This window comes from Anopheles nili, chromosome 3 (genome assembly GCF_943737925.1).
Source record: "Anopheles nili chromosome 3, idAnoNiliSN_F5_01, whole genome shotgun sequence".
Classification (NCBI taxonomy): domain Eukaryota; kingdom Metazoa; phylum Arthropoda; class Insecta; order Diptera; family Culicidae; genus Anopheles; species Anopheles nili.
Genome location: NC_071292.1, coordinates 55,044,248 through 55,058,724, shown reverse-complemented (window position 1 = coordinate 55,058,724; position 14,477 = coordinate 55,044,248). Strand labels below are relative to the sequence as shown.

At 44.7% G+C, this 14,477-nt stretch overlaps 4 protein-coding genes across 4 annotated transcripts; 2 read left to right on the top strand and 2 right to left on the bottom strand.

The window, feature by feature from the left end:
* Window positions 1–3: 3 nt before the first annotated feature.
* LOC128726695 (mediator of RNA polymerase II transcription subunit 24) lies at window positions 4–7,032 on the bottom strand. Its single transcript, XM_053820517.1, has 5 exons — window positions 6,919–7,032; window positions 5,513–5,599; window positions 3,194–5,445; window positions 2,586–3,104; window positions 4–132 (listed from the first exon to the last, which is right to left on the bottom strand). The coding sequence occupies exons 1-5, from the start codon at window positions 7,030–7,032 to the stop codon at window positions 33–35; spliced, it is 3,072 nt and encodes a 1,023-aa protein (XP_053676492.1). The 3' UTR covers window positions 4–32.
* LOC128726697 (dnaJ homolog subfamily A member 3, mitochondrial-like) lies at window positions 5,727–6,905 on the top strand. The gene has a single exon (XM_053820520.1). The coding sequence runs from the start codon at window positions 5,727–5,729 to the stop codon at window positions 6,903–6,905; it is 1,179 nt and encodes a 392-aa protein (XP_053676495.1).
* A 376-nt stretch (window positions 7,033–7,408) lies between the features above and the next one.
* Window positions 7,409–8,266, bottom strand: LOC128726698 (mediator of RNA polymerase II transcription subunit 8). Its single transcript, XM_053820521.1, has 2 exons — window positions 8,102–8,266; window positions 7,409–8,041 (listed from the first exon to the last, which is right to left on the bottom strand). Exons 1-2 carry the CDS (start codon window positions 8,264–8,266, stop codon window positions 7,457–7,459), a joined length of 750 nt encoding a protein of 249 aa, XP_053676496.1. The 3' UTR covers window positions 7,409–7,456.
* Window positions 8,267–9,735: 1,469 nt separating this feature from the next.
* Window positions 9,736–12,538, top strand: LOC128726696 (WD repeat domain phosphoinositide-interacting protein 2). The gene is made up of 5 exons (XM_053820518.1): window positions 9,736–9,803; window positions 9,882–10,053; window positions 10,125–10,861; window positions 10,956–11,083; window positions 11,158–12,538. The coding sequence occupies exons 1-5, from the start codon at window positions 9,736–9,738 to the stop codon at window positions 11,307–11,309; spliced, it is 1,257 nt and encodes a 418-aa protein (XP_053676493.1). The 3' UTR covers window positions 11,310–12,538.
* The last annotated feature ends 1,939 nt before the right edge of the window (window positions 12,539–14,477 follow it).

Below are 14,477 nucleotides of genomic sequence, written 5' to 3'. Positions count from 1 at the left end.
AGCACGGTTCCCGTTGTGTCGTTATAATGCTACTACAGCTTAATACTGTCCTTTCGCATTTGAATGTTGCGCAGGAGAGAAATGTCTGACATTGCAAACTGACGACCACTGCTGGTGTTGAGATCGTATAGTCTGTAATTGGAACAATAATACATATAATTATAACACAATGTACAACAATCGAGCAAAATTGACAATATCTAATGGTAACATGATTTAAGGTCAACCTCAGCACCGTCAATGCAAAAGAAATTTGTTGAATAGTAATATATTATATCCTTATTTTTTATTTTACTCTTTCCACACTCCGGTAACTTGTGCATTCTAATTCTACCACTATTAGTAGCTTGAGAAGAAATGAACCATTCTAAATGACACTATCGATCCTAAGCCAGTAGTGCTTTGGAGACAAATTTCCTACAACGTCGAGTTGCTTGCTGTCAACCAATTTGCTGATTAAAAATTCAATGCTGCACCACAGAATTCGTTTCGTTGGTCGCATTCCGTACATTTCCCATTCCTAACGAACTTGCAAGAAAATCAATACATCCTGTTCATGGTTCCGATTCTGCTGTCTGATTGAACAATGCAATGGCCAAGTCTTTACATCGTCTGCGAATAATTTTACCAGATGGCGTCATTGGCAGGCTTTCGACGAAAAATACTCCTCCTCGCAGCTGCTTAAAATCAGCCACCACTTCCGCCAAACCATCAACAATCTCCTGCCCACCAACCGCTTTCACATCCGGCAGACGAACGGCTAGAGCCACTGGCAGGTCGTTCCCGGGAACCGGTATGCCCGTAACACAAACCAACAGCAGACGTCCTCCAAATTGCTGCATAATGATCTGCTCGAGTTCGGTCGGTGAAATTTGAAATCCCGCATATTTAATGATGTCCTTTTTCCGATCCACCACAAAAAACACTCCATCGTCGTCGAAACGCGCAATGTCCCCGGTGTGAAGCCACCCATCGGGGTCAAGCATTTCAGCCGTTTCCGATGGGTTCCCGTAATACTGCAGAAACACGTACTGTCCTTTCAACAGCAATTCACCCTCGACGTCCGCATCGACCGGTTCTCCAGCATCGTTCACAACTTTTACGGCCATTCCGGCATTCGGAGTTCCTATGGCACCAGGTTTGTAGTGTTGCCCCGTGGCAAAACCTCCACCACCGAGTTCCGAAAGTCCATAGCCCACGATGAACTTTCCCTCTTTCGAGAGATACCTCTCAAAGGAACCTTTTAACTCCGCCGACACTGGACCGCCTCCGCAGAGTATCAGCTGAAGACTGGAAAAATCGGCCATCCCAATGGTCGAATCGGCCAGCATAGCCAAACCCTGAGCCGGCGGTATGAAAAGCGTAGTGATGCGATATTGTTCCACCAGATCGATCGATAGTCGGGCGTTGAAGCTTTCCCGTGTGATTATTCTTGTCGCACCTGCCATGGTAGCGGTCAACAGTACACCCAATCCGGACACCCAGTACAGGGAGCTAAAACACAGCACCCGTTCCAGATCGCTCGCTTTCCACAGGTTCGCAGTGTGAGCAATGCAGATTGCGTGCGACAAACACACGCCTTTCGAACGGCCCGTGGTGCCTGAGGAACACAGTACGATGGCCAACTCGTTCTCAGGATCTTCGATGTGTTGTGGGCTAAAAGTGGTTCTATTGTACTTTACCACGGTCGATCCAAACTAATGCAATGCAATACTCACGCATAAGTCATCTCAAGCCCATTTGGCAGGAGGAAATCATCCACCGTAGGATAACCGTTTAGGCGTTTTCCGATCACAATGAGCTGCGGGGAAATTTTAGCCGCTTCGAAGGCCTGCTCAAGCACTGGCACCAGTTCATTATCGCAAATGACCGCTTTCGGCTCTACCGTTCGCAACATATGCTCGTAATCCTCCACCCGAAAGGATGGATCCAACGTGTTAAGTGGAATGGCAGCCATGAAACACCCGAACACGACGGCGGCCAGTTGTGTGCCGTTCCTTGCGACGACCGTTACCAAATCGCCCCGACTCAGACCACATGGACCGGTTAGGGATTGGGCAAAACGTACACTCCAAAGGTGCATCTGGTGGTACGTCACAAAGCGTGAACCCTCAACGCTGATTTGCGCGATTCGGGTCGGTGTTCGCTGCAGTATTCGATGCAACAGCTCACCGAGCCCTTGGGCAGGATTGTACAGTGGTGGTGTCGGAGGACCATGCCAAACTTTCGTTGTCCCGTCGAAGAATGCCATCGTACTGAATGTGGGATTGGTTTGGGCAAAATCTAATCCAACCCGAATGGAATGCAACTTATGGCATTAAATAATCATCCAATGCAATGACACAGTTAGCATTTCTTAAGGACCCGCTGGTGCCAAAGGTAATGAACAATGATAATAGTAGGTGATTTGATTGAGAGTGAGTAAATGAAATTATTGGGTAACTAAATCGCACGCTACTGCACACAGTAATTTACATAAAAAATGCAGCAACACGAGCTCTTTTGCAACCGCATTGTAGACTTTGTAAATCATATGAATTGAAATTAAATGTAAGCACAAAAAACTTTAACCCTCTATAACTTACCTTAGAATGAGTCCTACCGTCATCTCGTCGGTTGCATTGATTTTCAGCAGATTCTGCACCAATCCGTTCGGAACTAACTTCAGCACGCACATGATTCGCTCCCGTCCACTCTCGACCAGCAGCGATAGGAACTGGAACACAAAGTACACCTTCGGCGAAAGCTCGTCCGTGGTGATGTGTTGCGTGAACGTGCGAAACAGCATTTGTAGGCAGCCCTGCAGCGGTTCTTTCAGGCTGGTGATTGCGGCCGTATCCCAGCTAGCTGCCGATTCCATTGCACTTTCGAGCGCAAACTCGTTACTGCCACCATCGCAACCGACAACACCCATGCCGTCGAGATCAATCTTACGGAGCTTAGCGCTGGTGCACATCGAATCAATATCGGTGTCAGCATCGGTAGCTGTTCCGCCGCGTGTGCGCTTTTTGGACGAAGTCATCGACATCTCCATGGTCACAATGATGCAGTAGACGCAGAGTTTTGCCAACACACGGGATTGTGGATCGACGATCTCAGGCAATCTGAAGCGAGAGGAAAAATATCAATTTAAATGAAATACAATACTCTACATGTAATGAAATTTAATAAACTTCGACTCAGATATACGTACTGCTGTTTGTTGAGCAACATCATTGGAATAAGTTGAGAAAGCAGCGCGATCGTGCATCGTTCGATGTCTAGGTGCATGATGGCAAAGATCACACCCATTGTTTTGTTCAGGTCTCGAATGTACTTGCATAAAAACAGTTTCGCAATTAGCTTCTCGACCAACCAAACAGGGCCGCACGACTGGAGCAGCGTGTCGAGCAGGAACGTTGTTTCAACCGGAAGCCAACCACGTTCGGCGATCGCTTTCCACGCTTCCTCAAACTGTTCTTCGAACGATAAATGCGAGACCATGTGCTGGCTAGGAAAGAGGGCACGCAGCTTTGGGTTGATCTGAGGCATACGCTGTAGCTCCTGCTGCATACGGCGTATTATTTGTCCCATCAACCCAAACCGCTCCTTACAGTAATCCTGCTGTTGCCATTCGTCAGCCTGTGGTCCCGAAAGGGCACTGCATAGCTGTTGTACCATGTTCATCGGCTTCACCTGCTCGTCTTGACGTACCATCAGCATGTAGGCGCACAGCCACGACGAGGCACAAACTGCAAACGAACAAAATTGCGCCTTCAGTCCGTCGAGCATCTTTTTTATCTCCACAGGAGAAAGTGTTTCGTTTTCCCAAGCCATCAACACCTGGTGCAGCAGGGCCGGGATAGTGTAGCAGATGTCTTCCCAACGTAAATTGCATGCCTTTAACCCACCGCCTTCAGTGTTATTAAGAGCCATTATCAGCTCCTCCAGCACCATAGGGTCAGCCTGCTTAACCATGGTCATAGGAGATTTGCTTTTCTTCCGTTCCACCATGAAATCGCGCACCCATTTCTCGAAGAAACTATTTCCATTCTCGGCTAGAATGACATCCGAACCGTAGCTCTGAGCGATGCAAGCCAATATCATGAAGGTAACATCGAACAATGCCCCACGGGTGGTGCTCGCCTTGCCCATCTCCACACTGGTCGCTTGTTTGGCGTAATCGTTGCACTTGAGCAAGCCCGAAATGAATGCTTTAAACTTGCCCTCAACCGATGCCACAGAAAGTACCAAATCGAGACTGTTACCCGTAAGCACCTGGCAGAGCATGGCCAACAGTGCATCTTGCACTTTGCTGTGATCGGTACTGAGCGCTTTCAGTATTCCCACCAAAGGCGATTCAACTCGAAATACAAACTTTAGCATCAGCGTAAGTTGGGCGTTGCTTGATTCGAGTTTCTGAAGACTCAGCGTGGCCGGCTCACGCAGCGCAACGAAATGTTTCTGCTGCGTTTCTGTCACCAGATTATTCTTCACCATCTCCTTCAGCAAGCATTCGACAACGTTGCACGCACACTTCATGTCCATGTAGTCTAACACCGGGGTGTCTTGGAGCAGCATTTCGAAAGCTTCCACAACCTCGACACTATAATTTGTGCTTGTGGCTTCGTCCTTTTGCTCTTTGCCGTTGGTTTTGGTGTGAATCTGACGCAACACGTGCGGAACCTTGATGAACGTAAATGCGCACAGCATCGACTCTTTCGACGTTCCTTCGACATTATTGAGCGAAACCAGACACCCACGCATGATCTCGTAGTATAGCCTCGCGTACGAGAATCCCTTGAGGCGCTTCAGATTGATGAGCTGTGAAGCGTACTGGTTCGTGTCGCACATAGGGTTCAGCAGTACCTCGATGGCAATCATCGGCTGCAAACTATACGTGATCGGTTCCACTTTGCTCGCATCGAACAATTTCATCTCCAATCCGTCCACCTCGAGCATAACGAGTTTGCGCATGTAATCAGTCACGGTGGTGTTTTTCTGGTTGCTTCCCACGTGCGCCACATAACCAGTGGTGATGGTGAGATTGTTAATACCATTGAATCGCTTCTGTAGCGTGATGAACTGTTCTGGATCTTCGAATTTTCCTATTGAGATTACGCCCAACAGGAACGGGCTTTCGGCGATGCGTTCGAGCACACTGGCCACGCGCTGTACCACGTCTTGTTCTTCGGTTTGCAGCGTGCGACTCTCTGCATACGACTGCAGTATACATTCGTAGATCTGAAACAACCAATTCACCAACGAAACTGTGGCGTTTGTGAGAATTGATTCCTCCTGCTTGCCTCGGCAGGTCACTCCTTCTATGATGGACTTTAGGAAGTCGAGTAAAGCAATCAGACAGTGGTGTTTGTTGAACTGCTCGTACTTGGCAATGCGATTGAGCACAGTTGCATGGGATATCAGATGGGCGCAAAGTGAATGTTTCAAATAAGATAGAAACAGCTGAAACAGTACAAGACAAATATAATTTTATCGTGCTTTACAGTGAATAAGTGCGTGCAATACTTACCATATTAGCTCCTGACCCTACTACCGCTTGCTGGATGATGGCATCCGCCAAATTATACACATCTCCACTAACGCCACGTGTGAGTATCTAGGAAACGGTAAATGTAAATTAATGAAAATAACTCAACCAAGCAATTAACTGCACGCATCACATATGCATGCAAATCATAGCAATCACAAGAAAACTCTATATTTGTCGATCATAGTCCGTAAGTATGGCGGACAAGTTTCGGTTTGGGTCCGGATTTATTCGCTTGATCGGTGGAAAACGAAACAAATTTCCTGTTCCACCTGGCGAAAAATCAGCAGAAGCCAATTTTACCAAATCATCGCAGACATCATCAAAATCTCAAAGAATCACGTCACCGGTCAAAGATTTCTACGCAGTTCTTGGAGTGAGCCGCGCTGCCACATTCAGTGACATTAAAAAGGCCTATTATCAGCTAGCGAAGCAGTTTCATCCGGATAGAAACACTACCCAAAATATTTCTACCAGCCAAGGCGGCACAGAACTGCAATTTTCCCAGATTACTGAAGCTTATGAAGCATTGGTACAAGAATTGAAAAATCAGGATAACTTCGTCGTTGATTTGAATCCTTCTCTGTATCGAGATATCAGGCAAAAGCATATGCTACTACCGAACGGCAAGAAGTCAGTAGCAACGATCAACGGTACCACGGTAAACGAACTAAACTACGAAGACGTCGTACTCAAAGTCACGTTCAAAGAATCGGTGCAAGGTGCAACACGGGAACTTACATTGCCGATTGGCGTAAAGTGTAATCGTTGCACATTCAAGGGATGCCTAACGACGCATAACGAAGAAGGCCTGTGCAGCATTTGCCACGGTACGGGAAGGCAGGTGTTCCATACGGAAAATGGCGATCTTCTGATGCCTTGCAAATTTTGCAACGGAACAAAACAGGCCCCCCATAAGCTAACGTGCCCAAAGTGCAATGGGAAGGGTATAGTTATGAAAACCTACACGTTAACCGTCAACATCCCGAAGGCATCTCAGCATATGGACCGCTTTAAAGTCCGCATTCCTGGTCTGCAGCGACAGGTTAACATTATACTACACGTGCAGGACTCCGACCTTTTTAGACGCAACGGCCTAAATATATACTCAACGGAGGAGATTACGATGCTGAAGGCTATAAGAGGAGGTAAGCTGTCTATCCGTGGCATCAATGGGATCTTCAACGTTAACCTGGAGCCGGGCTCGTCATGTGGCACAGAAATACGCATCCCCGGAAAAGGGCTGCGAGATGAAATCCATAAAGATGTTGGTGAGCACATTCTCAAATTGCAAATTCGCGTGCCGAAAACGCTCACACCGAGGCAGCTACAATTGCTGGAAGAATTCGAGCGAGCGGTCCAAAGTGACGCGTAGCGTTTTCACTTACCGTTTTCACATTAATTCCCCATTGGCAGTCGGTCCAGCGCTCTTTCCACGCGCGTAAAAGCATCAATTTCAGCAGTGTTGTTTTGCTGGTGGTTTTGGAATTGTCCATAATCATTTTGATACTCTTTTTTACGGAATAAAACACTGAAACACGACCCTAAGCAGGGCAAGAAATTTGTTTACTTTGGTTGCTGTCAAATCGGTAGGACGCTGACATTTCCACAGTTGGCATATTTTTATTGACATAAAAGATCTAGTTACCAATCGTGCGGAATCAAACGGTAAATACTATTATCAGAAAAAAATACGAATGAAAGTCTAGCCAATTCATACGATACCATAGAAAATAAATGTTTAGTTAACACAGCTCAACAATATGTAGGCCACGGAAGTCAAATTCATGAAATAAACTAAAATTCACTCTTCTGTATGCTGTTTTCTAATTTTTCGTAATTTGCTTATTAAAATAAGTAGTTTTATGATGTTGTATATTATTTATATTTCCATATACGCTAGATGTTATAATAGGTGGATATATGCTAACGATAAGGATGAACTTGGTTAGCGGACTTAATATTAGTTTTAATGCCAGATGGCATTTTACCCATCGGTGCATTACCAGAGGGTGAAACCGCACTCATGGGCGATCCCTGCCGAATCGCTGGCGGGATCATGACTCCAGCGCCTGTCGGAGGTCCCACCGGGGCAGTCAAACCATTGCCGAGCCCAACAGCAGCCACGAGGGCCTGTGTATCGGTCATTGAGCTGGTTTGCTGAATGCCAGGCCGAGTGGAAGATTCATTTTCCCAGTCCTCTTTCGCTTTGCTAATTATGTCCCATACGTGCGATATCACTTTATTGTATTGGGCAACCTGCTTCATACTGGCTTCTACGGTGAGGTTATTGGCTTTTGCTTCATGAGCAGCTTGTCTACTCTCGGCTCCAGGATCCGGCTTAGTTCGCAGATAATCCGGTGCGAGATCATGTGAAAATATTGGCACTCGGCCTTCGGTTAGCTGCAGTAAGGCTTCGTCGCGTTCTGGTGTCAGCATCAGGGGTAACACCGTAAGGTTTCGGAGGGGTGTTCCGATTTCACTACTAAGTATTTTCATCAAACCTGTCAACTGTACACAAACGCATTGTTAATCATGTCACGCCCAAAGAGTGTATGATTGAAAACTTACATGGCTGGAAATTAAGGCAAAATTATCCAAAAACGTAGGCCAATTGATCGTCTCATATTCTGTTTCTAATCTATGTATCATGACGCCTATCGAATGCTTTAAATCATTCAACCGATTCAACACTGCCTCCAGCAGCATGTCCAATTGTTTTTCTTCACGTTGCATGATGAGGCCGGTTTGTTTCTTCCCCGTCAGCAATCAAGGCATGTGCGCAGATGGCTTGGGTTCAACTGCAAAGCTGAAATAGTTTCTTTAATTTCCTATTTATATTAAAATTTACACTCCAACAAGATGCACAGAAAACTGAATTGAACAAGTAAATAAACACAACCTAAGCATAGCTGTCAAATGCTTTAGTTTGCTTTCTTTACCCAATTGACAGCAGTGTTGTCATTTTGCACACTTATTTTCTGCCATCATCGCGCACTTGTTAAAAAAAGAACGAAGGGCAAAAATACAACTCGATCGTCGCAAAAAGCAGTTCAAGTTAGGTCAAGAAATTCTGCATTTTGCAGCTACAAAACGAGAGAATTAATCGTAAAGTTATTCTTGACTCAACGGGAACTAAAAGTCCTGCTGTGAGTTCCATTCGCAGAACATAATAAAGGGTTCAAATTCAACAGTTGTGCGTATAGTGCTCGTGAACGAAGGTACGCAAAACAGAATAGAAACAAGAAACAGCGCAAAAACAAACCCGAAAGCAAAAGGGCCTAGCAAAGCATCCGTGAGTGTTTACGTCTATGATTGGATCGCGCGTGATACTGCCTGATAATAGGAAAGTGGCGCTTTGTGGTTGATAAACTCTCGTTTGCGCATTGGTATTTTTATTTGCGTGACCTTATCGTATTGGTCTAGCCAGTTGTGCGAAAAACAAACCGTATACCGAATCCCAAAGATTTCATCTTCTCGAGGCTTCGAATCGTCAGATATAGTGGTTATCCACCCTCACCGAACAAGAGCGTAGATTCGTGCAGTTGTTCAAGGTTAGCTTAGTCAGTTTAGTGCGCGTAACTGAACAAAACCGTACCGAGCGCCCGTAGTGAAGTTTCAGATCACGACGTTATACGTGAATAATATTTCTGCGACAGTTTAATCGTGCAATTTGACGGTCAAGCCTAATCGCTTAGCAAAGGCATTGTCCACTTGCATCAGCTGTTCCGAAATACAAAATACATCCGTCAACATCGAGCTAAGCTAGCACCGACCGACTGCAGTGATTGTAATAATAACATACAACGCCATCGAGCTGCGCTTCTGTTCTGTTTTCCGTTTCGCTTGTGGCCTTGGAAAGTGGTTCCGCTGCAAACACAATCATAACAAAGACCAGGTCGGGCTTTCTACGGCTAGCGTTCCTCGGCATACGGGTAATACGGCATGCAACAAGCATTTTGCATATTTTTCTTTCTCTATGCACTGTTCCACATTTAATGTGTTCGACTGATAGTGATTTTTCTTCACATTCTGAACGTTGTAGAACTAGAAGGCTTATTCTTGACGTTTTTTTTTGCTCTCCTGTTGAACGTCATCCGACATAGTGATTCATTTGTATTGAAGAATCGTAAGTACAGGTCACCGTGCATTAAACAAAGAACTAGCACCCACCCGCGGCGAGCCTGTTCCTGTTGAAGCAAGCCATGAGCCTTCTGGCGAGACCGGATACAGATGCTGGAGGATTTTTTGTCAACTTCAATCAAGATTGCTCGTCAGTATCTATATTGAGAGAAGGTGGATCAGGGGTCTTGATTTTATATCTACCTTTAACTCTTGCCTTTCTTCATAGATCCTTAGCGGTTGGCTCAAAAAATGGTTACAGTTTATTTTCGTTGAATTCCGTCGATTCGATCCTGGACCAAATTTACTTAAGTTCTGGTGAAGACATCTGCCTGGTTGAGCGTCTGTTTAGTAGCTCGCTTGTCGCGGTGGTATCGCTGAATGCTCCAAGAAAGCTAAAGGTACGGTTTGGTGGTGCACCAATGGCCCTTAAAAATAACTGTGTTTGTTTTGTGCCCTTCTTTACCCACAGGTATGCCACTTTAAAAAAGGAGCCGAAATATGCAACTACTCGTACTCGAACACGATTCTGGCGGTAAAGCTGAACCGGTCGCGGCTAGTCGTATGCTTGGAAGAAAGTCTTTACATTCACAATATTCGAGACATGAAGGTTGTGCATACAATACGTGACACTCCGCCGAACAAGACGGGACTGTGCGCTTTAGCATCCGATTCCGACCACTGCTACTTGGCGTATCCTGGCAGCGCCACCGTCGGAGAAGTGCAGATTTTTGATGCGGTCAATTTGCATGCAAAAATTATGATCCCGGCCCACGATTCTCCCCTCGCGGCGATTGCATTCAGCCAGATCGGAACAGAGATAGCCACCGCTAGTGAGAAGGGCACGGTCATAAGAGTGTTTTCCGTGAGCGACGGTTCGAAGCTCTTCGAGTTTCGCCGGGGCGTGAAGCGTTGCGTCTCAATAGCGTCCCTGGCGTTCAGTACCTGCTCCAAGTATCTATGCTGCAGCTCCAACACGGAAACCGTGCACGTGTTTAAGCTTGAGCGTGTATCCCCCGAAACGAACGACGATCAGGGAGCGGGGGATGCATGGTACGGCAAAATTAGTAAGGCCTTTACAAACTATCTGCCCCTGCCGACACAGGTCACCGATGTATTTTCGCAGGGTCGAGCTTTTGCATCGGCCCTGCTTCCTGTGGCTGGACTGAGACATTCCTGTGTCATTACTACGATACAGAAGACGCTAAGGTAAGGATAAAAAACATATTTTACTTCGTTAAAGTCTCTGTCCATGTTTTTTTTTCTCTTCTAACAATTTACGATTCGTTCTTATTATTCACAGAATGCTGGTAGCATCCCAAGATGGATACCTATATGTTTACCAAATACCGACGGAAGGTGGTGAGTGTCAGCTCATCAAAAAGCATGATCTCAGAAATATTGAACCTCCATCGAATCCGCCGAGAACGGGTAAGATCTGGCTTGCATCTTCTAGTTTTGTGTTACAAAGTTCATCAATGGTATCCCATTTTCTTGTCGTTTAGAATCAGTGCCAATCGTTGTGCCAACGGTGGTACCAGCCGGTGGGTCAAGCTATGCGGCCACTGTTCGTGGAACGGGTGGTAGCAGCGTGGGCAGTGGAGGCACCGGTTCAGTGGACGAGAATCACCATGGCCATCATCAGCAACAGCAATAGACGACCAACATCCGTTCTTAAATAATCTGAAGCCGGACTATACCGGATCGCATACCTTGAGGGAGCTCGGGTAAACTCCTCCAAGACGATGGTTTCCGGAAGCTCTCTTCATATCATTTCAGTCGTTTTGCTTGATTGTTACAATCGGAGGGATTTGGATCACCTACCAGAAAAGAACAGCAAAATCGCTTACAGCATTTGCTTAGCTGTGTTGTGCTCGGTCCAGATATTACCGAAAGCTAAATGTTTCAGTAAGGACATCTTGTATAAAATTATTATTAATTTTTCTGCAATTTAATACATAGCAGTCAGTACATAACCCTCTGACTCATACGTAAAGGTGATCAAAACCGTATAAGTTTGTTTGGGTTAGCTCGCAATTTAACAACGTCATTCGCACGGCACAGCGAGACTGTAGAGGATCCCATGGGGAGGATAGCATTAATGTGATAGAAAGCCGCATAAATAACATCCGCTTAAGCAACAGTACCGCTAGCAACGGACACACATTTACAGATTCGTTGCAATTCAGTAACGCTTACGCATCCTATCAGACCTACAAATTTCCGTTATATTATGGTTCTGTGAAGAGGTACGGTTACCTATATGGAATCATAAAGCATAGAGGCAGACGATACACAGCGGTAGCACTGTTGAGATTTCGATTTAGAATTGACTCCCGTAGTAAAGTTTATTTCGTAAACATATTTGCTTTCCGTTACAAACCTATTCATTGCAACGGAAATCCTTAGAAATGTTAAAACATTATTTTATACGAGCATGTCATATTAAAGAAGTTGTTTTAAAAAAAGAATCCCCACTTATACTATAAAATTTAAAACTAGATGGAGGAGTGAAGCAAGCGAAAACACATCAACATAAAATGCTTTCACGTTTTGAAGGCTTTAAAATGGGAACGAAAATAGATTGTCTGACGATAAGATTTATCGATAAGCAGAGGGCCAAGTGAATGTAGGATTGAAAGTTTTGGCTCGATCGAAAAGGTGCCGGTTATTAAAATGAAGGATTTGTAGCGTAATTTCGTGAAGTGGCAAAAGGTAAAGAAAACCAACTGTGGGGCACTAAATTGCCCCGGCACTAAAGTTTTCTCGAAGTGTGATTTGCCACGAGTCGTAATACAGTGAATTAGATCAGTTGGCCCGTTGGTACAACTGATTAAAACTTGATTCAACAATAGTTTTAAGGATATAAATAAAAATATTGATCAATAAAATCTTTCGAAGAAAAAAACCCTTTTACCCTCTTGGGCTGGTTCGGGAGCGTGCAGCGTACCATGCGTCTCCATCGCATTTTAAGCGATACATGTGCCAGATGCAGTTCAAGAATTGATCGTTTATTAATGCTACATCGTATGATCGTAATCTCATTTTGTGGTTCTTTCATTTCATGTTCTGGATGATTGAAAATGAAATAAGTTTGGTTGGTCTGTTTCATGTTTTGTTCTGCAGCGTACAAAGTACCTGGCGTCTCCATCGAAACTCGGTGCGTTACAAGAGATGAAGGTTTATTGATGTTACATATTATAATTGTAGTTTTATTTTATGGTCCAAAGTTTCATCATATTGATCAACAAAAACTTTCGAGAAAACCAAACCTTTTAAATTTTTGGCAGGTTCTGCAGAGTACAAGGTACCTGGCGCCTCCATCACATAGTTTTATGCCTGTCAATGCTCATAACCATAATTTCATTCGTGATAAAGATTGGAAACGCAAATATCAATTCCCTTGTAATAAAAATATTCTCGAGAGGTAGCTAGGAAACATTTCTCAGTCACCATAGCAACGTAAAGCTGTCACCGATGAGCAAATTCAATCACACCTACCATTGACGGTTATTTGTGGCTGTGGTTTTGATGTTGCAAAATTTTTGTCACGAAGAAACAAATAAGTGATCGTAAAATAGCACCAGCGCAAACAATTTATACAACTTTTAGAAATCATTTTGAACTATCGAGCATGTTTCATCCGACACACCGAACGGCGCGTTTGTTGAGGGTTCCGATGGCGAATACCAATTTCAGTTCACCCTCCGTTCCGTACTCCATGCGTCACTCGAACTTACAAAAGTGGACCCATCATGAAACATCTGTGCCGAACTTTCATCCAGTGCACCGTAGTGCGTCCCAACTTTCTGCAAAAGCAATTTCAACAGTCAAATCTACGAAGAGTATTTCAGCGCTACCGGTGCGGCCAAATGAAACTGAACCCAAATCAAGCATAATTGAGGCAATAAGAGCATTCAATTGGGACAGTTTGTATACCGACTGGGGTAATCGTTCGAAACTCGCGAACGTTCTGCAACTCATCAGAAATATTCCCTCCAACATGGCAGCGATGTGCTCTGTGGTAGCAAATTCTCGCGAGTACGAGCTGGCCCGGAATGCCATCGTAGCCGGCTGGCAGTACACCGTGTGGGTAGCTCAAACGGCTTACTTTTGGTTGGGGCTGTTTCTGGAGTCACGCGAGTACTTTTACCTTCGATACTACACCCTGTTGACCATCGAACACACAATATCCTGGCTGCGGTATGGACTTCAGCTGTCGTTTGATCTCATCCGAAAGTATGCGCTAAAGAAGCAACAGTGATCGCATTTTCAACAAGCAAATACTAGCAATTTGCTTGCGAAAACACAGTAAAATAAAACACACAATTTGTTCAATTTTATTTTACTTTATTTCTCCGTTTTTCTGTTCAACGACGTACGTTTACTAGTTTTTGTTCTGCGAATCGATTGGTTTTGAGTGTTGTCTTTACACATCAATCTGTCCAAATTTACTTAGCTTAAACTTTTATACTCTCTTCCGCGCATCAGTTTCGCTACGGTCTCGCTTATACTCTGATACATACTGTGCTTACTTATTTGCTCTCGTTCGCTTCATCATGCTGTCGGTCTTTCCATGCGTCGATCAAGTAGGATCTCTTCCTCTAGCGTTTGTCTGTCCCTTGTTTAGAAGCACTCTTGAATGTTGTTGCTAGTATTAAATTATGATTCGGTACCATTTGTATTGGTTGTTTTTATTGATCTTCCTTTGCCTGTCAGTAATAGTGGTACTAATAAAAGTAGTGTTTTATTATGTCGTCCACCTCCCATCGGGATTTTTTTTCCATGTTTAGTTGATTTTTCATCGTTTTCTTTTGTTTTATTT

What these genes read in the sequence shown, in the direction of transcription:
- LOC128726697 (XM_053820520.1), top strand. Translation starts at nt 5,727, where the DNA reads ATGGCGGACAAGTTTCGGTTTGGGTCCGGATTTATTCGCTTGATCGGT.
- LOC128726695 (XM_053820517.1), bottom strand. Translation starts at nt 7,032, where the DNA reads ATGATTATGGACAATTCCAAAACCACCAGCAAAACAACACTGCTGAAA. An exon ending in ATGTTGCTCAACAAACAGCA is followed by an intron (nt 3,105 to 3,193) that starts GTACGTATATCT and finishes CTCTCGCTTCAG; the next exon opens with ATTGCCTGAGATCGTCGATC. An exon ending in ACGGTAGGACTCATTCTAAG is followed by an intron (nt 133 to 2,585) that starts GTAAGTTATAGA and finishes TTCCAATTACAG; the next exon opens with ACTATACGATCTCAACACCA.
- LOC128726698 (XM_053820521.1), bottom strand. Translation starts at nt 8,266, where the DNA reads ATGCAACGTGAAGAAAAACAATTGGACATGCTGCTGGAGGCAGTGTTG. An exon ending in TTGCCTTAATTTCCAGCCAT is followed by an intron (nt 8,042 to 8,101) that starts GTAAGTTTTCAA and finishes GTTTGTGTACAG; the next exon opens with TTGACAGGTTTGATGAAAAT.
- LOC128726696 (XM_053820518.1), top strand. Translation starts at nt 9,736, where the DNA reads ATGAGCCTTCTGGCGAGACCGGATACAGATGCTGGAGGATTTTTTGTC. An exon ending in ATGCTCCAAGAAAGCTAAAG is followed by an intron (nt 10,054 to 10,124) that starts GTACGGTTTGGT and finishes CTTTACCCACAG; the next exon opens with GTATGCCACTTTAAAAAAGG. An exon ending in ATCGAATCCGCCGAGAACGG is followed by an intron (nt 11,084 to 11,157) that starts GTAAGATCTGGC and finishes CTTGTCGTTTAG; the next exon opens with AATCAGTGCCAATCGTTGTG.